Source organism: Triturus cristatus, chromosome 5_2 (assembly GCF_964204655.1).
Source record: "Triturus cristatus chromosome 5_2, aTriCri1.1, whole genome shotgun sequence".
Lineage (NCBI taxonomy): Eukaryota > Metazoa > Chordata > Amphibia > Caudata > Salamandridae > Triturus > Triturus cristatus.
In genome coordinates this window covers 1030746438-1030769385 of record NC_140588.1, presented here as the reverse complement: position 1 = coordinate 1030769385, position 22948 = coordinate 1030746438, and the positions used below count along the sequence as shown (strand labels likewise).

The window sequence follows — 22948 nt, the reverse complement described above, 5'->3', positions numbered from 1 at the left end:
CAGAATATTCAAATGTGAACAGACACGAAACACTAAGAGAACATACCAGGAATACCAACAAAGATGACAAGGTACCTCTGGTTGTGGATTACACCAAAATATATGAGGTACTGATACGGAGTCTAAAAAAACACTGGCATATCCTAAAGGCAGACAAAACACTTGAAGGTTACATTACAAACAGGCGGGGCATCACTTATCGCAAGGGCACTTGCCTTAGAAACCTGTTAAGCCCTAGTTACCTTATCTATTGGGCACAGAAATACTGGTTAACACCATTTATATAAGGATTCTTTAAATGTGGCCATTGTGCAGTGTGTAAATGAGCTGGGGACAAAAGAAAACAATTTGAGGGTCCAGGGAATAGGAATTACACAAAAACATCTAATATTAACTGCAATACTAAATTTGTAGTATACATAATTGAATGCAAAAGTGGAAAGAAATAGATGGGTAGCACTATTAGAGCCCTAAAGGAGAGAATCGGTGAACACATGAGAGCGGTCAAACAGGGAGATGTTAGATACCTCATTTCCTTGCATATAGCAGAATGCCCATCTCAAAATAGAAAATAGGAACAGGGATTTCCATTTTCTATGGAATTGAACACACACAAAGACACCCAAGAGGTGGTAATAGGGAACTCACACTACATAGGAGGGAAGCTTTATGGATTCTCAAATTGTGAAGTGTTGAAACTGGACTTAATATTGATCAGGAACTATATTATTTCTTGGACAATTAACCAATGGAGACAAAGCACTGTACTGTTCTATAAATAATGGATATGTGAACTTCAGAAAATTATCGTTATGGAACCATACATTACTTTTCTGTAGGTATGACTACACTTAGGCTTTCTCTACACAGTGCCCGCCCGTCAAGTAGGTAATGTTTAGAGAGATCTGACTATGGAGAGAAGGATGCACCTTCACATCTGACATACGATGGGAATATGGGAATCTGGATATGAAGGATACCCACATATTTATGTCAAGAGATGCAAAAACACTGGTGAAAATATTAATGTATGAATTTACTTTCATTTGCGTTACAGTAGCTGAATGTGGACTACCACCCATTCGTTGAAATAACCTCTACTCTGCAACTGACAAGAACTAGACATATATGAGGTACGATTTGCCTCACTTTCTTAACATTAAACTTGAAGATTACTTTGGGACAGATATGTGGGCTAGCATATTTATGTATGACATCCCGTTGGCGAATTTTTCCATAACTTAGAGTTCCTTACATTGAGACAATTGCTATTGTTCTCCCGCTCCAATTTACTTATATAAAAGAATAGATATTAGAATAATAAATATGGTGCACATTTGGTGGCCGGGAATGAAACTCCCGTTCATAGTCGTCTTTTGATGCACACTACTTTGCAGTAACTCTAGCTTTAATTACCAAGACAAAATATGCCGGAGCCAGAATGATGGTGCATTCGCAACGGGACTCCGATACAAAACACACGTACCGGTAAGAGACTGAGGGACATTTTAAGGACATTTACAGGCACATGCATCAAGCTTAGAAATAGCAAATCCTTAATTGCGATTTATAAGGAATCGCAAATAAGGAATTGCTATTTCCTATGTATGATGCAGATAGCGATTAAAACCGAATCGCTAATAATCGCTAAACAAAATAGCGATTATACCAAAAGAAATCGCAAAGGCCGGGAGACACACAAATAGCGATCTCGCAAATAGCAAGATCGCTAATAGCGAAATCGCTATTAGCGAAATCGCAATTAGCGAGATCGCTATTTTACCGAGTCGCATTGGGAGCAGGCTGATGGCCTCACAACCAGGAAGTAACTCCTCCCATGCTGCAGTCTGTGCCCAGAGGAAGTGAGAGCAGGAAGCAGAGTGCTTGGGGAGAGCTGTGCAAAGGAATACATTGTATCCAGACAACTGCTAATACCAGAAATGGCCCACACATCAGCAGAAGAGGGGGCAGGGGCCAGAAAACGAAAGCTCAAATTTAGTGAGAGGGAACTAGAGTACCTCATTGAAGAGGTGTTAAAGAGCCATGAAAAGCTCTTTGGGAAGCTCTCACTAAAAGTTCCAGAGGCTGAAAAAAGAAGGATCTGGAACCGGATCAAAAACAAAGTCAATGCTGTGGGTGTGACACACCGCAGCATCGAAGAGTTAAAAAAAAGGTGGTATGACCTGCGGAGCCGTGCCAAGGAGAGAATTGCACAGAGGCTGAAGGAGGCGAAGAGCACTGGAGGAGGACCCTCAACAGTCCCATACAACACAGCCCTGGAGGACCTGGTGGAGGGCACAATCCTGCCAGAAGCTGCTGTGGGAGTAACACAGCTGGATACATCCGGCGCGGCCTGCAGTGCATAAGGTAAGAGGCACTATAATATACCCATCAATGTAAATACTAATTGTGCCCATACAGTAATAAAAAGCCAATCAGCTGTAATCAACCCCAGGCCACATTTCACACAGAGATACTAATGCATCATGGGAGTTGTAGTCCCCTGAACCAAATAGTGAGTCAAATACCACATTGTGAGGCCATAGTTCCAAAAATGCCTTACAGACAGTGATTACAGACTGTGAGAACTTAAGAGCTAACGATTTTTATTGTGGCAAAACATTAGCACAAACACAAATTAATCTTGCACTGTTTCACACCACAGGTGCAGAAGAAGTAGACACTGATGACAGTGAATGCAGGGAGAGCATATAGACCACTGCAGAGACTGCCGTTGCCATACCTGTCACACCTCCGAGCACATCCCAGGCACCCCCAAGACGCAGGCCCACAGTCCCTCCTCTTCAGCCAATGGAGAGCAATCCGGAACCTGAAAGGGCACCTGCACCAAGCCTGCCTAGTGTGAGGACCACCACCACCACACCTCAGACACAGGTCCGGATGACGCGAAGACGCAGGTCAAAGGGCCACATAGCAGCACAGGAGGAAGCAACTCCAAATGTTTGGGGAGGTGTGGAGTCGCAGATGATGGGGGTGCAGTGCCTGCAAGCACGACACATGGGAGCCATCAACCTGCAAATGACGAAGATGAACAAGAACTTTTCAGTCATGGCAGATCGCGTGAGTGAACTGACGCAAGCAGTTGTGGAAGGCAACAGGCACAATAACGCCACATTGCAGGAGCTCGTGCGTGTGATGCAGGAGAGACGCAACACCGAGAGGAGGAGGCATCGCCAATTCATGGCGCGCTTGGCTGGCTATACCAGATCAAATAATAAGTTGTGCAACGTTACTGCACTGCTGTCACGGAGGTCGGTGGCAATGCAGATTGACATAGGGCATTGTTGTGGGGATGTGGCCAGGGCACTTGGCCAAGTTACCACTGCTGTTGAACAGCTCCAGGCTGGTGCTGGTGGCCTCAGCAATGTCACAGGAGATGAGGGGAGTGAGGGGGCATCCAGCCTGAGCAGCATGTCAGCGCCAGTCAGCACTGGCAGGAGGTGTAGTACATGTCGTTCAACACCTACACTTGCACCCATGGGTGGGGATGCCGATGCAGGCGAAAGACGTCTCGGTGTGCGTGGGAGGAAGCGCTGAGCACCAACATACCTCCGGACAATTGGCCATGGTGGCGTAACCATGTTCAGGACATACATAGGGACTGGGAATGAAGTCCAAATCCTTATTTGATTTGTGCCTTGGTACATGCAGTGAATGTACCCTTAAGCCACGTCTATGTTTAGCCACACAACAGTACCTGCTCAGGTGCTAATTAAAACTGTGCAGGTCGATTGCTAGTTTTTGTTTTATTATAACGTACCTCTGAATTAATGTTGGGTGAGGTCTGCACGTTTCCTCTGCCCTTCCACTGAGCTTGCAGGATGCGGGTGTCGTGGGTGTACAGGGGGCTGGTTGTCCTCAGTGTTGTACGCCTCTATGGGTATGCCTCTCCTGGTAGCTATATTGTGCAACATTGTACATGCTGCCACTATCCTACAGCAGGTTTCCGGCTGGTACAGCATCGCACCACCAGTTTTGTGCAGGATGCGGAAGCGACTCTTGAGCAATCCAAATGTCCGTTCGATCACATTACGTGTCCTGATGTGTGCTGCGTTGTACCGCTGCTCTTGTGGGGAGGCTGGGTTCAAGTATGGAGTCATGATATAGTTCCTCACGGCGTATGCACTGTCACCTACAGGGTAGTATGCAATGTGTTAGTGTCAGGTATGCATTGCCATTTTAGAATGCATTAGTGTGCATAAGTATATTGTCTTACCTAGCAGGTGTCCTTCGCCAAATTCCCCCCTGAGCAGGCGTGTGTGTATGCCACTGTGTCGGAAGATGTATGAATCATGGGTGCTCCCAGGATATTGCGCTACGATGTCGGTTATGATGTTTTTCCCATTGCACACTGCTTGTACCTTGATGGAGCGATACGATTTCCGGTTACGGAAGATATACTCATTGACTGCTGGTGGACATATGGCTACGTGGGTGCAATCTATGCATCCTATCACATTAGGGAACTGGGCTAATCGATATATATCGAGTTTTGTTTGGTTCAATTCCCTTTGGGTTGTGGGGAAGGTGATGTGGTTGTGGATTAGAGTCATCATGGCAGCCAGGACGGATCTAAAGAAACGTGAGAGGGAGCTTTGTGATACCCCTCCAGCTACTGCCACTACCCCCGGGAAACATCCTGATGCAAGTATGTGCAGGCAACATAACACCTGGACATGGGTAGGGATAGCATGGGTCCTACGTGTCTGGCGCTGCATTAGTGGTTCTAATTCAGCTATGAGATAAAGTATCATAGCAGCGTTAATCCTGTACTTATCATATATGTCCTCATCAGTTTGTCCCAACAGAGTGTGGCGCAGGCGGAATATCCTCTCCTGGATTCTCCTTCTGCCCTGGCCTGCTGCATGGATCCTCATCCTCCTCGCAAACACGTAGAGTGCCGCCATTGTGTACGGCCTCTATGGCTTCATTGGTCAGTTTAAATAGCCATCAGCAGCTTATCAGCTGTAGTGAATTTTTAAAAAAAATTTTTACCACCTGCTTCTGATTCCCCTTAATCTGCACTTACTAAATAGCGATTTTCCTAGAAAATCGCTATTTGAGATGTTTGATGCATAGATTAGCGATTTATTTTTGCGATTCTTTATTTGCTCATGCTTTTCTTATTGTCGCTGATGAGGAATCACTATTTTTTGTTTCCCGGTATTAGCGAGTCCGTATTATTGCGAATTTTGGTTATTTGGTTGATGCATTGGGAAAGGGTAAAATGCGCTCGCAAATTGCTATTCGCTAATTTTGCGAGCACATTTTAGCTTGATGCATGTGCCTGTTAGTGATTTTATTGTGCACAAACTATGTCGAGGTTGATAGACCCGTCTGACAAGGTGCCTTTTCTTTTCTTTTCTTTTCTTTTCTCTTCTCCCTTTTTTTACTTTTATCCGACAGGATAGTCCTCACACAAGGAACTTTCCCACACTCGGGATATGAGGCTTCACCTACAAATTTAGGATGCCCAAACTTGATGATACTTATTCTTTGCTTTGGAACAACTGTTTTGGTAAGCTGCAGATGATGATGTTGGCTGATATGTACTTACTATAAGTGGAAATTAGATTTAAATGGTTTCGATCTGATTATACATGTATGTCTACACAAGAGCACCGGCCAGTAGGAGTTAATCTCCCCACATTTGGCATGAGGCACTCCGGTCCTAGGATAAGAATAAAGACACAAATTCTTCAGATCTGGATTAATATTACTTTCAGGATGGGATTACAACCGAAATGAAGGTATGTGCTAGTAATATTTAAGAATATGATTATAGTTATTAATAATTAATGTGTCCTCCGGTGGGATTCCCGTATTAAATGTAATTATTTCTCCGCTACTAGGTTCACACCAAGAAGACATAGGTATGCCTTTCCTTCCCTCTTTTTGTCCAGGGGCCTTCGCCCCAATCGTATAGACACAGTGTTGCTTGTACTCTTGGCACAAATGTTGGGCACACATAGTTTGGTTTTATTCAAATATGGTACAGTACATTAGTGTACAAACAAACTGAAATGTTTGGGTGTAACTCTTTGTTTTAGACTGAACACCAAGGCTGTATTATGTTAAAAATGCATGGGTTTCCTAGACTGAACACCAAGGCTGCATTATGTTAAAAATGCATGGTTTTCCACCACATGATCTCATTGTATTTAATATAAAAGCAGCAAAAGCTGTCACAAAAGTCACTAAGAGACAATATATGTTGATGTGAGTGCGGAGCGCATGTTATAGTTTTTGTTTTCTGTAATATTCTCTTAGCCCTGACGAAGTCACGGGTTTCTGTACCCATCTTACGACAAAACGTGTTGGCTATGGAACCTAACAACAGAACAAAGGGCATAAAATAAAAAGAAGAAAAATAGGATAAAACAAAGAATGTCTAAATTAATATGACATACTCTGCATTGATTGTAATTGTGTGTGCTGGGTGATTCTGTTTAAATTAGAAGTCTAACTGCAGTGCTATGTGCGTTGGTAGATGGCACTAGGGAAGTGGATGTTAAATCCTCAAACATTGGCAGGGAACTTGGGGAAAGGGCTAAGATAGGTCTACATGAGATAGTGGTCGCTATAGTTGGTCTAAATTTGGCTGTTCCACACTTCTCATTAGTTCCTTTATGTTTGGTGGCAGTTCCTAACCGTTAATCTACACATTCAAGATTGCTAAGTGCAGAGAATGGGTACAATTTATGATACATTTGAGCTAAAGACTATGTACGGGGCAGTGGGCCGAAGAAATAGCCGATGGGCAGTGCAGAGATAGCAGATTCACTGTGAGCAGGCGATTCCTTGGTGGATAGAATTTTCTTAACATTTGAGGGCCTTCTAAAATTAACAACCTCATAGTCCCCCTGAATATTCTTCTCAGTATGGCCCAGCCAACCCACTCTTTGCACCAGTAGGATTTCACCGAGAACTTGGTTTACAAAATTATCCTGTGTGAGCAGCCAATGACTAACTTTTCGTTTCAGCTGGTCCCATGATTCCTGTTGTCCCATTTTTAGAGCCGGGACCACAGCCAAGACTAACAAATAAGGACAGACTGCAGGTGGGAGATCCAAAATGTCTTTGCATGGAGCAATGGGGCGACTACTAATGTTTGATGTTACCAGATTGCTTATAGATGATGGAGGGCTGGGGATAAATCTTTGAACTATTTGAGTCTGTGGGGGATCGATGGCACTGCCCGATAGGGGTCCTACAGATATGGGAATAGTAGTAGGGCCATTGTAAGAGATCGCTTGCCTAGTGCAAGTACTCTTAAAACATATTAATTGAACATACATGTAAATATACACAATAGAAGTAGTCGAATAATTTTACATGTAAGTAACAAAAGTACAAACTTTAAAATACTATATCAATTTTTATTATTGTAGTACTTTCAGGTACAATGATTGAGGCAGCAAAGTATATTAGTTCACAGAAAGGAAAGAAGTTACTAAATCACATGAGCTACACCTACAGCCAAGACAGTGCATCAACAGAAAATATAAACTGAAAATGTACCAAATATTATTCTAATGCATGCTATGGGAGGGCAACTACAAACGTTGATGTTGTAATTTATGTTAGAGAGCACAAACACCCCGCAAATATGACAGAAATAGAAGGAAGGGAAACATTACAAGATATAAAAGAGCCAAGCACTAGTTCCCAGGAACCTACAACCAAAATCCTTAAAGATATACTACCTAAAGTTCCCAAACACATCGCAGGCGAATTATCTTATAATCGAATTGCCTTATTTAAAAAGTTTAATTGCACGAACTTGAAAAGCAACCAGCGATACTCCTCCTACCCCAAGAAGAAATCAAGGCATACAAATACCCGGACCTGTAACAATGACACATAATGAAGAAATTTCTTTTTACATGACTACCTAAATAATGAGAAACGATTTATAATATTCTCCACAGCAAATAACTTACTGAAACTTAGCCAGTGTCATACGTGGATGATAAAAGGGACCGTCAAACTGTGTCAGAAACCATTCCCCCAGATATACACCGTATATGGTGAATATCAAAATACAAATAGCCCTTTTATATATGGCCTACTCCTAAAGAAGCAAAGCAGCAATTAATATTACACCTTAAATCACATTAAACATAAAACAAATAACTACAATCCCCCCAAAATATTCATAGACTTTGAGCAAGCAATGATTCAAACTATTTTAAAAATTATCCTCCACACACGCATACAAAGCTGTTACTATCATTTAAATAAAAGCATATGGAGACACCTCTAAAATGCTGCACAAAGTATAGACCATTCTGAAAGCAGCCAATCTACTTTTGAAATGTTAAAAAAAATAAAAGCACTAGCCTAAGTCCATGTCATGGATGTAACCGACCACTACAGTTTGCCAATAGAAAGCGCTTTCCACTAACAAAATGAAAAAAAGCTAAGTGCCCTTATAGATTATTTCAAAGACACTTGGGTTGGCAGACTACATGGCTCCAAACATGGACGCCAACCTAAATTCCAAATACCATGTTGGAATCTCTATGACTGCACCTTAACACACAAAACCAAAACAAACAACACAGTCGACGGATGGTAGAAGGCCTTCCAAACCACACTAGGCAGAACCCAACCTGGCCTATTTGCCCCTAATTTTAGTAAACAAACCAAATGAATGTCCAACATGCTACAATGTAAAGTAAAAAATCTTCATAAAGAACAAAATAGTGGGCTACTTAGAAGTACTAGCCAAAAGCATGTTTTAAAAAGAACCTACCAAAGTCCACAAAAAATTTCATAGAATGTAAAGCAGGATACCAAATCTTATTTGGGTATAATTAATACATATAATATTTTATTACATTAGTCAAAAAAATAAATAAAATTACAAAATGCATGAAGACTGAGATAATAATATATATATATAATTTAAATAAAAAAATGTAATTGTCACCAAGCATCAAACTAAAAACAAACTCAATCCATCACATAAATTAATTACAATGCATAAGGAACACACTTCCAAATAACAGTCACATAATATTTACACAAACAATATAATATCACATTTCCCGGCCAAAAAAAATTAAATAAATAAAACGTACTGTTCCGTAGCTGCAGCTCTTCCTCTGTGTCCACAAAGTCAAAAATAGTAATCCACCAAATAATGGGAACAATATTGTTTAAAACACCTACAAATACAAATATATTAAATCAAATCCAAATCCCACAAAACAATCAAAATTTGGTAGGAACCATAAAAAAACCTTGAAAAGTCTTTAAACAAATGCTCGAAGAAACCTGAATAAAAAGGAAATCAAAGTAAAAAATACTTGTTTATTATAAAACAAAATTGATTTCCTTTTTTAAAAAAAAACAAAAAAAACTCCCATTACCGATACAACATGTTTGTAAACAAAAACCTGTAAAATAAAGTACACAAATCCATCTTCAAAACAAATTACATTCTCCTAAATGCATGTACATTACACTTAACCATCAAAATATAACTAACATAACACAATTTAACATAACATACCAATACATTACTTCGATAGTGTACGAAAACCCAAATTACTAACTAGTAAAAAACACTACTATGAATACATCCAAATATACTAAAAAGCCACACACAACACTATAGATAACAGGTAGACCTCTGCCTTCAAACCTCACCTACTATCAAACCGTTAAAAAAAATCCTTTAAAAAAAAGAATTACCTACTCCGATAAAAGCAGCAACTGACCGTAACCTGATTCCAGGGAGTTAAACAAATAGTTCACATAAAAATGAATAGGAAATAATGATAAAATGTTGAATAAATGTATGACAACAATTGTAAAAATTATTTCAAAAACATAAAACATGTCAGAAAAAGATGTTTAAAAATGTTTCAAAATTATAAAGTATAAATTCAATAATAGTATTAAATATATACAGTTACTAAATATATACTAAAACATATGCTAAAATAATATTGAAAACATGTATATGCAACAATGGGATAATTGTTACTAAACTGTTAAAAATTGGAGAATAAAAGTGGAAAAACTACAACATGCAATAGTAATTTAATATAATGTACCTTAAAAAATGTTTTTTTTTATGTACTTAGACAAAATGAACAAGTGAAGAAAGGGGGATAAATCAAAGTCAAGATATCACCAAGGAACTAAAAAACTTAGTTTACAATTGAACATGTAATTCAGCATCCAGATTATGTTCAAATGGGGCCTCCGGATCAATCAATATTTTTGAACTTGACTTCATTCTCCCTAAATTAAATTCCCAATTTCCCTCTCACTCTCTAACTTTAATATGTTTTATCCCAAAATATATCAGTTCTTTTTTCTTCCTACATATTTTTCTGCAAAATGCTTAGCAATCTGATAGGTGTGATCTTGATTTTTGATTGCTCATAAGTGCTGCAGTATTCTCATATTTACTTTATTTGTTGTACTGCCAACATACAATTTTCCAAATCTACACTGGAGAACATAAATTACAAAGCTTGTTTCACAGGTTATATGTTGCATGATTTTTTGTTCTTTTCCGTTCCATATGAAGTTTTGTTCATACCATGTTTACAAGCCTTGCACTTCATGCACTTCCAATAGCAAGGCACCTGTAACCAGTATTTATAGTTTTTTTTTAACAGTTGCCAGATGACTTTGCACAAATATATCCCAAAAGGAAGACACTTTTTGATATTTTTGGAAAAAGCTGATAAAACATAATTCAAGTTTTCATCACATAAGAAGGCCTTCCAATTTTGATTAAAAATCTTTTTCAATCCTCGGTATTCAGTTTTGCAATCCATTATTAATCATCATTCTCCATCTTCCATTTATTATTTCTGTTCAGGAACCAACACATCTTCTCTCTTTTTCATCATCACTCTATTCTTTGCATCAACTAGCACTTGTGTGGGATATCCTCTTCCTTAAAATCTTCTTAACATTTCCTCAATCTAAAGTATGAATCCTCTGAACATTTTCTCCTTGCTCACAACATTTTAGAATTGAATGCACTATTTTAAAGACTTAGGATGCCCACTATTTGCATGCAGGATACTGTTAGCTTGATGTAGTTTTTTGATGGATTTTACTACATAGTTCAAACTCATTTATTTAAATTTCAATATCCAGGAAGTTTATCTGTGATGAACTGAATGTTGAGGTAAATTTCAAATTATAGATCGTATTGTAATGAAGTCCACTGAACTTTTCATATCCCTCTCCCAAATTAGGAAAAGGTCATCAACAAAGCATGTCCAGATTTTTATGCATTTTATCTTCATTTTCTTCCGTCCAGATAGCTTCAGCTTCCCAGTAACCCATGAGTAAATTTGCATATGTTGGAGCACATGATGTCCCCATAGCTGTTCTTTGGGTTTGTAAAAAGTAACTTCCATCATATATGAAAACATTATAGGCAATAAATATTCTAGAATGTCTAAGGTACGCGCTCATAAAAAGTATTTCCATGCTTTGATCACATCACAGTGACATATAGATGTATGTAAAGATGTTACGCCAATGGCAACTGAAAAATTATTCTCTTTCCATGGAATATCTTGGATTTTATTTTAAAAAGTCAATCAAGTCTTTCAGATATGATGGTAATGCCATAACATATTGGACTAAAAATGTGTTTATGAATCTTGACAAGTTCTCCAATAGTGATCCTATTGAACTTAAAATTGGTCATCCAGGGGTATTCTTTAAATCCTTATGTACTTTTGGAAGAAAGTAAATTGTTGGTACAATGGAATTAACTGTTGTCAAAGGACTATATTCTTCTTTATTTAACAAGGCAAGATTGTACCACTCCTGAGGCTTTTTTTGGTACTCTACCATAATTTTTCCAATTGGATTTTCTTTTAATCTTCTATAATGTTGATTGGTTTGAAATTGTTTTTGGGCGTCAGCCATATATTTGATTTTATCCTCAATGATGATATGTCCTCCCTTGTCTGAAGTTTTATTTTAATTTTCATATTCTGTCTCAATTGATTAATAGCTTTTTTCTCCCACAACGTAATTTTACAAGGTTATTTCCTTTTATTTTTCCTAGTGGCAAGTTAATTAATAGCCTTTATCATAATTTCGTGGAACACATTTATTTTGTTCAATGTAGGCATATGTGGACAAAAATGAGATTGTGGTTTATATCCACTATTGCCCAATTTCCATGTTGCTAAACCTTGGGTTTGACAAAAGTGTAAATCTGAATTATGTGTACATTCATCTGTTTTTGCTACTCTATCATCCTCTTCCAATTTTGATACAATTCTCAGAATCAGTATATCTGGTATTGTAAGTGGAGAATCCAAGATAATATCTTCTTTTTTTGTCGCTTTGGGATGCATTAAGACATTTTAATTGTCTCGTAGTATTGTATGGTTTTATTCGTAGTTTGGACAGATCTAAATCTACATCAGGACAAAATGTGAGGCCTCCAATGAGTATTCTTATTTGGTGTTGAGTCAGAGTTTTTGAAGATAAATATATTACTAAATTCACACTTTCTTGATTAAATTTTCTTTTTTTCTTTATTTTTCACTTTTCTTTGTTTTTACTTTTGTTTTCTTGTCTCTTTGCTTTACTCATCTTGCTTTCCTCTGAAGTTTTCTCTCCCCCTTTGCCTCATACAAATCTGCACTAGCTTCATATCCACAGACAAATCCATATAACTGGTTCCCACTTTCTCATCTGTAGAGCTCATCTCCAAGCTTTCTATCATTTGCAGGGAATCTTTCTGTTCTGATGCAGCTTCCATGGTCAATCTGTTCCTCATTGTATAATATTTTCTTGCGATGGTATATATTCTTCTATTAGTGTAGTCAATACAATCACGGTTGAATTTCCTCACTTTTCTTATGATTCATGTTTATTTATTCATTTTTCTATGTATTCCAACATTTCCTTCACCTCTGAGTTCTCCTTATTCTTTTTCAGTTCTTGTTCTAATTCACCTCTGCTTGCTATTGACTTTTCCAATTTTCTTTCGGCATGTATGATCATAGTATGCCTTAGTTTACATGAACAATCCGCAACGTTGTTTTGCAAGGTTTGAAATTAAAACATCATCAAGGTCATTTAGGGTGGGCATTATTAAAATTCTCAATCCTCGTGGTGTTCTTTATGTTCTTTATATTTCCATAACATCGTCATTTCCCACCACTTATAAACCTTTAATAGACAAGCACTTTCAATGTCATTACAATTTTTGAATACAGTTAGTGCTTTGCTTTCTATGTGTTCCTTTTGTTTCTTTCATGTTCAAATTCATTAACATCATTTAGTAATTCACTTTTACTTTGAATTTGCGCCGATCTTTAGTCTGCCATATTTTCCTCAAAAAAGACTCTGGGCCTAATTACAACTTTCGGAGCATGGGAGCTAGGCAGTATGCCTCCACCCTGCTCCCGCACCACCGCCAGCATGCCTGCCAGCCGGATTACATGTTGCAATCCGGGCTGGCCATCCTGCTGCAGCTGGCACTAGGCACTGCTTTCCAAAGGCTCAACAGAGAGCTTTAGAAAGGATGCACCATGGGTTAGCCATAGTGCTTCCCAGCACGGCATGGACTATAAAGTCCATGCCAAGTTGGAACTGGGGTTACATACAGACGGGGGGCACATGCACTCCCACACAGAGAGGCACCTGGGGGCCTTGTAGGGCCCCCTAAGTTTCCTCAAAGCCAGCAGTTTCATGGTGGGCTCATCACCATGAGACAGGTGACAGTGAGAAAACTGGTGATATTGTTTGTGGGGCTGCAGTGGCCACGCCAAGCATAGTGCTGCTTCACTCCGGCACACCACCTACAGGGATGGCGGATCCCTGGTGATTTTGGCAGTGCAATAGCCCTCCAACTGTCCAACTTGTAATGGGGCGGTTGGACTGCCAGTGCAGCAGTGGCTGGGCCGCCCGCCACCATGAGTCTGTCGGTCCGTGGACCAACAGACTCATAATCATGCCCTCTGTCTTTCCTTTTTTACTGCTATTTTTTCAGGTGACTTTATGGCTTTTCGTATTTCCCTATCGACTTCTTTGCTATTGCTTCACTTATTTCCTCTTTTCGGACTATTCAGTAGTTTATCCTTCTCTGTGAAGCCTGACCCAGGAAATGCATGTTTATACCCTCCTGAACCATGCACCTCTCACACAACTCTTGCAGATTAAGATGGCAGACTGCAGATGGGAACGCTGTCTGTCCGGTATGGGGAATGATCCCCTCCCCACATCACCTCTGGGGTGCTAGGCGTGGCACTCACTCCACATCCCAATAAGCACTGCCCCAACAGGTTAACCGCTTACCATACCAGTCGTATATTCCTTGAGAACAGAGATATCGGTGAATACTTTATCATCATTCCACCATTTGCTGCCAAAGAAATCTCCACCTCACTCCTGGGTGCATGCTGTGTAAGGCGCAGCTGGCGTATTTCAAATTCAAAAGAACTCTCCTCCATTTCCACGTCGAGGAAAAAGAGAAGTGGTACACAAAGGATGTCACTTTCATTTCCTTTATTTCACCATAAAAATCATTATTTATGTTTCCACCTTCTTGACTATAGAGTCCTTGGGCCCGATTCACAGAACTAACTTAAGACAAAATCCTAAACTTACTGCCATTTTGGTATCCACAGAATGCACTTACTGCTTTTGGTATTCACAGAATGCACTTACTACTTTTGGTATTCACAGAATGGATTTACGACTACTAACTCTATGTCCGCACTCGGGCCGGAAATTCCGGCCCGGAGGCGGAGCTTCCGGCCCAGAGGTGGAGATTTTGGCCATGGCTAAATCTCCGCCACTGGCCAGAATGCCCACCTCCGGGCCGGAAGCTCCGCCTCCGGCCCGGAAGCCCCGCCTGCGGGCCAGAAGCTCCGCCTCCGGGCCAGAATTTCCGGCCCGAGTGCGGACGTAAAGTTAGTAGTCGTAAATCCATTCTGTGAATACCAAAAGTAGTAAGTGCATTCTGTGAATACCAAAAGTAGTACGTTTAGGATTTTGTCTTAAGTTAATTCTGTGAATCGGGCCCCTTATGTGTAGTCTTTCTATTTAAAGTGTTTGCCCTTCAATAGTGTTTACAAAAATCGACTAGTGTGCACATGCTCATAAAACCTTATTGACACAGGACTGCTTGCCATATTACATTTCTGTTCAGTGCTTCATAGCGTAAAGTACATGAAATTTTATCTGTGTACATGCAAGTTCTCATAAAGAAATCTTTTTTATGTGGATAACATAATTTTTATGAATTATATCTAGCCTAATTTCATATCTTTTTAACATTTCAATACATTTTTACATGGTGTATTAGACCACTGTTCCCTCTCCATTTGATTGTATATGATACACAATACAATTCTTTACTTCAACCATTCGGATTTCACCAAATTATTTGGGCCTACCTGTTCTGATAAACAGCATCAACTTACCGCGACATGTTTCTGGGGAAATAGACTAATACTAACACAAATAGTTCACAAAATAGAAGCTACAGTTGAAACAAATTGCCCGCTAAATGAAACAAAAAAAAAAATACTATCTCCCCGTAGAAATGATTGGGGAATAATGTAACAATGTTGAATAAATGTATGAAAAAATGTAAAAAAGAGTTAGAAATCTAAATCATGTCAAACAAATTATGTTTAAATTTTTTTCAAAATTGTAAATTATGAATTGTATAATAGTATTACATATATACAATTACTTAATATATACTAAAAATGTACTTTAAAATAATATTGAAAATGTGTATATACAACAATGTAATGAATATTATAAAACTGTTAATAGATGGAAAATAAAAGTGGAAAGTTTGTAACATGAAATAGTAATTTAATATAATGTACTTTAAAAAATATATATTTTTGAATTTACTTAGCTTTATATAAATGTTCATTTTTAAGTTAACATATATATGTTTGAAAATGTAAAATTATACAATAAATAAACTTGAAAACATAAATAAAATGAGAAAATTGTGTTACATGACTTTAGACTAATAAATATGTAATTAATGATATTACCTACAAACATACACGTCATTATATATGAAAATATCAGCAATAATAATAAAATAACACAAACTATTTCTAATACATAGAAATACAAATAATATAAAGAATTTGAGACTAAAATATAAATTTAAATAATATCACTCCAGCATCACCTACTCTTTAAAAAGTGTTAGACACTGAAAGGGTGACATTTACTACTCTCATTCCAATCTATCTATATTGGGGGCAGGGTATTGACACTAAAGGGGTGATATTTACTATTTCCACTCCAGTTTACCATATTGGAGGAAGCTGTTGGACACTAGAAAGGTGACATTTACTATTCCCACTCCAATCTTACCATATTGGGGAGGTGTTAGGCGCTAAAGGGATGATGACATTTGCTATTCCCACTCCAATCTAACCATTTTGGGGGAAGGCGTTGGACACTGAAGGGTTGGCAGTTACTATTACCACTCCAGTCTAACCATATAGGAATTGTACACAAAAAGGGTGATGTTTACTATTTCCACTCCAGTCTAACCCTATTGGGGGAAGGTGTTGGACACTAAAGTTGACATTTACTATTCACACTCCAATGTAACCATATTGTGGGAAGGTGTTGGACACTAAAGAGGTAACAATTACTATTCCGACTTCTGTCTAACCAATTGGGGAATGGCGTTGAACACTAAAGGGGCGACATTTACTATTCCCACTCCAATCTAACAATATTGGGGGAAGGTGTCGGATGCTAAAGGGGTGGCAGTTACTATTCGAACTCCAGTCTAACCATCTTAGAGGAAGTTGTTAGACACTAAAGGGGTGACATTTACTATTCCCACTCCTATGTAACCAAGGTGTTGGACACTGAAGGGGATATATTTACTATTCCCACTCCAATCTAACTCCATAGGGGGAAGGTATTGGATTCTAAAGTGGTGACATTTACAGAGTCCCACTCCAGCCTATCCATATTGGTGGAGAATGTTGAACACTAAAGGGGTGACATTCACTAATCCCACTCAAATCTAACCATATTACTGGAAGGTGTTATACACTAAAGGGGTGACCTTTACTAGTCCCACTTCAATCTTAGGCTATTTGAAGAAGATGTTAGACTCTAAAGAGTGAAATTTACCATATACACTGCAATCTGAAACATTTTAAAGAAGGCTAATATAAATTAAATACTTTATAAGCACATTCAATATTCCTTATACACAATTGTTTAACTATACAATACAATAATTTTCAATCTGAAAAACGTACTATCCAAAGTATATATAGTTAATCAATTATAAAAAAATAAATATAATGTCACATAAATATGAAAACAATTAGTATCATTCCTAAACGTTATACAATAAAAAAAGAAATAAAATCATTATCTTAAAATTAACAATCATAGATATTTCAAAATACATTTAAAATGTTTGTATTAAGAAATGTTTCAGAAATATTTAAAATGTTTAAAAGTGTAAATAAAAATTATTTCTTTCACTTTTTAAAATATGTTTTTAAACATTATGTTTTACCTTTTTTTAATGTACAGTTTTTTAAAATTTTGTAATAAAAAGACATTGAAGTAAATAATTACAAAAATATTCCCAAAGTGTTTAAAATTTTGAAACGTCATTAAAACAATTATTTCAAAATATTTTATTACAAAATGTTTTCAATTTGTGTGTTGCAAACTATTAAATTTTTTGAAAATTATTTTACACTGATGTAGATCTTGACGGTCTCACCACCATCCTAACGCAGCAGTGGTCTCAAGTTCTTTGCCAAGTTGACGTCTTTTGCCCGCCACATTTAGAGGCATGCAGGCTGACTCATTGTCCGTGTCGACAGAGTGTTTTCTGCCGTGGTCACATCAATCCACAGCTGACGTGGTGGACTCCGTTGCTAACTATTAGTACTCCATCGCCGTCAGGGCGGCGGAGTCTGGCCGAGCAGATTTTTAGATTTCACAGTTGTGCTGGAGGTCTCCTAGTGGCGGTTCCCTGATAGGGGGAGTCCATGGCGGTATGCCTCAACAATACTTGATCACTTGTGGTCATTGGATAGATGCTAGTAGAACACACCTGATGTCCATTGGCCAAATGGAAACACCTACACACCACACTATGAAACTCAATCAATTTCAGACCATGATCCTTTGCCATTCCACTGCAAAACGACATTTGGTACCAGATTCTTTGCCCGTTAAGTGAGTGTATTTTGTTCCTTTTTCATATTTTTTAATCACATCCTCTTCTTTCGTTTAATTCCCTGTGCTTATTTTATTTTAGTTCTTCATATTCCTTTGCACAATGCTAGGCTTCAAAATTCCCCGTTTTACTAAGAGAGAATTGACCGTCATGGTTTATGAAATCCTTAGAGTAGAGCCACAACTGGTTGGAGCCCAAGTCCAAAATATACCCCTTTCTCAGAGAAGGCAAATGCGGGTCAGAATAGTCAACGGGGTGATTGCTGTAGCATACAACCTGCGCACACATGAGGAAATTAGAAAGAGGTGGAACAACCTGTGGAGAAGGTGCATTTCTTGACCTCCACAAGTCACCTGGAGACAAAAAGGACAGATGGTGGTTCTCTCACATCTCAAATAGAGCTCATGCCCTGGAAGGAGTAAGTCTTGCATACCCATATACTGATGGCATGACAAGAATACAAGTCTGGCAAGTTACACATTTTATGAAGTCTCATTAAACCTCAATGTCCTGTTTGTTCTCAACTCAGCACTTGACAATGTGTTCTTCACATATCTTCCTAACATAGAAACCACAACGTATCAGTATCAGATCATTTGGATTGTGTGTGTGAATGTATTGTGTAGCATCTAAGTTTGCAGGTGTCAATCTCCATTACATGTCACATGATCATATTGTGCCTGTAAGTGTTACAACACCCAATAACCCATCACCCATATGTGTGTCATATTGTAAGTGTAACTTCGCCAAAGTTCAGTGGGGTATGACTGGTGAATCATCTGCCGACTTTCTGATTGAACGCGGAGTACGACAGGGGTGTGCTATGGCCCCCCTGCTTTTTTCCCTATTTATTAACGGAATTGTGGCTCGGATGCTGGATGCCAGTGTCGATGCACCTTCGTTGGCGGGCCTCAGGGTTCCGATCCTGATGTTCGCTGACGATACGCTGATTTTATCCAAAACACCGGCTGGCTTGCAGCGAGCTTTAAACATCTTCGATCTTTTCTGTGGGGAACATGGCCTGGAAGTTAATGTGGGTAAGACCAAGCTGATGGCCTTCTCACCAAAACGTAGACCCCGGCCTAAAATACTTCTGAACAATTGTGAGCTTGAGGTGGTTACTGTATTTACCTACCTTGGGGTGCAGATAGCAAACAATCTAAAATGGTCCCAACATATAGAAAAGGCGGTCCTGAGGCATCAACAGATTTCGGGGGCACTTCGGGTGGAACACAAAAAGTCTAAATCAAAGCCTATAAAACCAGTCCTGGCAGTATATGATGCCAAGGCTATTGGGTCTGCCCTATATGGGGCTGAGCTGTGGGGTTTCGAGAGGCTTCTCCCCTTGCAAATATCGGAGAATAGGTTCCTCAGGGGAATCACGGGTCTCCCTCAGAGTACACCACTAATCCCGCTTGGTCTTGATTTAGGGAGAAGATCAGTTAGTGACCGAGCGCGATTGCGCCCGATTCTCTATTGGAGACGCCTCTGGACTACCCCAGAGATACGGCATTATGCAGAGGGGTTCCTTGCCATAATTAAAGCTGACACCTTTCATAAAATAGTCTGGTTAAAAAATCTTAGGACTGCTTTAGGTGACCTCGGCCTCTCCAATCTATGGGATAATCCATCTGGGGAACCCTTTCCAAACAAAAACATAATTAAAAGCTTATATTGGGATTGGATAGATGGCAGACTCTGGAGTAGAACGAGATCAGACACAATGGCGGGGCGTTTCTTAGAAATCAAACTGTGTCCTGCATTGGAACTATACTGGGACAGTATTACTAACCCAGGGGATAGGAAGCTTTTCTTCCAGTTAAGATTAGGTGCCCTTCCTCTGAGATCACTGACGGGTAGGTGGAGGAGTTCAACCACCTCGTGCTGCCTGGTTTGTGGTGCAACTGAGGAAAATATAGGTCACTTTCTATTCTTGTGTAAAGCTTATGCCACCCCGAGAAGAGTTTGGTTAGCTCCTGTTTGTAGAAATCTAGGGACATCCAGGGGTGTTGAGGCGCTACGAATTATTTGCACCACCACTGATATGCCTATTGTTCTAGGAACAGCAAAGTATCTGGGGTGGGCATGGTCCATTAGACGGAGGGCAATTTCTATTAATGTAATATAACTGGGGTATCAAGTGATTTCTGTGTAAATGTACACCAAAGATTTTTATTGTTTATGTACACACAACTGTTTTAAAAGTATGTATAAATAGGAACAATTTTTAATGTGATGTATTTTAAATGTATGTTTGTGCTTTTATGAGTATATTCCTCGAATAAAGCTTTGAATACGTAAGTGTCTGTCTCTTTTCAACTGCTTATTTTCCACAGATATGTGTCAATAACTATTTTGCAACTACCGTTAGGCCTGGGCGTAGTTCGCGAAGTAGCACTTCGCGAAGCTACGCAAAGTGAAGTTCGCACTACGCGAGCTACGCGTAGCACTTCGCGAACTGCGTAGTACCTTGTTCGTACTGTGCCAGATGTCGTTTTCAATGATTGCACAGTGCGGACAAGCAACCTGCACTGTGCAATCATTGAAAATGGCATCTTGCACAGTGAGAGCTGTAGTTTTCTGCTGCTCGAGTAGATTTTTACTCGAGCTTCAGCTTTCTCAACACGAACTGTTAGTTTCTCATTGCGAGCAGTCGCGAGCATACGCGACCACTCGCAATGAGAAACCTGACCTCCTCGCGTTGGGAATCTCGCCGGGAGGTTTATTTTCCATGCTCGCGATCGCAAACTTGAAGTTGCTGATCGCGAACAAGCAAAAAGTCTCGCCGGGATGTCATTTTGCTTGCTCGCGGTCGCCAACTTGACGTTGAGGACCGCGAGCAAGAAAAAAATGACCGCAGCACTACGCAACACTACGCTACGCGTGTTTGCACTGTGCTATGTGCAGTTCGCGTAGTGCGAAGTAGCCCGAACTTCGCAAACTACGCGAGCGTAGCGTAGTGCTTCGCCCAGGCTTAACCGTGATGCCTTTTTTCTGTTTTGTCAAAAGAATATTGCTATGTCCTGCTGCTCGTTATCTCTTGTCTATTATTTTTCCACATATGGTAGAGTGTCATGTAGTGGTCAGTCTCATTCAATCTCTATGGTTTGTGTTTGTTCTTCTAAACCAATTGAACTGATGTCATGTTTCACAAATAAAACTGTGTTCCCCCAGAAATTGTAAGTTATGAAAATTACCATGCTGCATATTAGCGGGAATTGAAAAAACTGGCTATGCACTGCTCACATGTTGACTAATATCAAATATCCACCCAATTTGTGTAAGGTCTGTTTTGAAGTAAGCTAGGCCTTGAAATTGTCAATTGCAAATTTCACCTTTCCACTGTGTTGGGTTGAATGGTTTGGAGATGTTAAATATACTTAATTATGATCAATGCAACTGATAGCTACAATCATAATAATCACTACCTTTTTTCTTCTAGGTATCTACATTGTTTGCCTCAAAAGATGTGGAGGTATGATACAGACTTTCACTAATTACAATGGTCTACATTTCTCAATAGGTCCAACTGCCAGACCATGTGGCCAGGAATTTGCCACTGAAGAGACCTCCGCTCCAGCCTAGGATCATGCCTTCAGTGATTGACAACACTCCTGGTAATTTGGATAGCAATGAGGAACCTGGTCCAACTGGCCAGTCTGGGCAGATGGCTCCAAGGAGTTTAACTGGGCCCACACTGACATCTCCCACCCCAGCTGTGACACCTCTGCTGACCGATACCTCCACTTCCTGTGTTCCTTCCACTGTAACAGCCAACGTGTACCCCCTAGTCCTGGGTCACCTTGAGACCACAGCCTCACAAGCTCCAGCTCACTCAGGAACTAGTCGGGATGGAGCACACTGGACCAAGGCTCAGGAACCAGTCGGCTGGAGATACAGGGTAGTGGAAGAAGGAGTCATGGGAGGGATTCTGTGGGCCAGCAGTGAGTAGGCGTGGGCGTTGTTCGCGGAGTTTTGTTACCCGGAACTCCGCAAAGTTACAAAAAAACTCAGCGAAGTACAGCGTGAACTGCAGTTTGTGCTGGTATTCCGGCCGCTCGGGTAGAAATTCTACTCGAGCGGCAGCTCGTGATCACAAACTTACGACTCGCGATCACAAACTTATCCTTCGCGATCACGAGTGGGGAAAAAATTCTGCTGCACAGCGCAAAACAGCTTTTTCTGCACTCCGCGGAGTGCGGAGTGCAGAAAACTCCGCAAACTCCACGAACGGAGCGAAGTTCACTGCCCAGGCTTAGCAGTTAGGACCCTGGGGTCACTCTGAGCCAGGCCACCATCGACCAAGTATTGGGAGCCTATTATCAGTCCCAAAACATGATGGGCCAGGTACTTACAGAGCCCCGGGAGATGAAGGAGTTGCAGATGGGGGCTCACAAATCAAATATGGGCTCCCTGACTGGGGTTCTGCAGGACATTTACACCCATACATGCAGGGATTTCCAAGCACCATCTACCGCTACCTGTGGTCCTACAACATCTGCCCCATATACATCTGCCATTGCCACAGGAGGGCAGTCCCTGCCACAGCAACAACCAGCTACAGCCTTCCCAGGCCCTACAACTCCACCGCAGTAGGGGACGTCCACACATATTACCAGGAGGTGAGGATACCAAGACTTCTGCCACCACCAACAAGAAACCTGACCCTATCTTTTCTCCAGTTTGTGCCTACCCTTCACTTTTTGAACTATTTCT

General features: G+C 39.9%; 1 protein-coding gene across 1 annotated transcript; it reads left to right on the top strand.

Annotated features, from left to right (window-relative positions):
• The first annotated feature begins 1940 nt into the window (after positions 1 to 1940).
• Positions 1941 to 22184, top strand: LOC146829622 (nuclear apoptosis-inducing factor 1-like). The gene is made up of 2 exons (XM_085606525.1): positions 1941 to 2132; positions 21756 to 22184. Exons 1-2 carry the CDS (start codon positions 1941 to 1943, stop codon positions 22182 to 22184), a joined length of 621 nt encoding a protein of 206 aa, XP_085462651.1.
• The last annotated feature ends 764 nt before the right edge of the window (positions 22185 to 22948 follow it).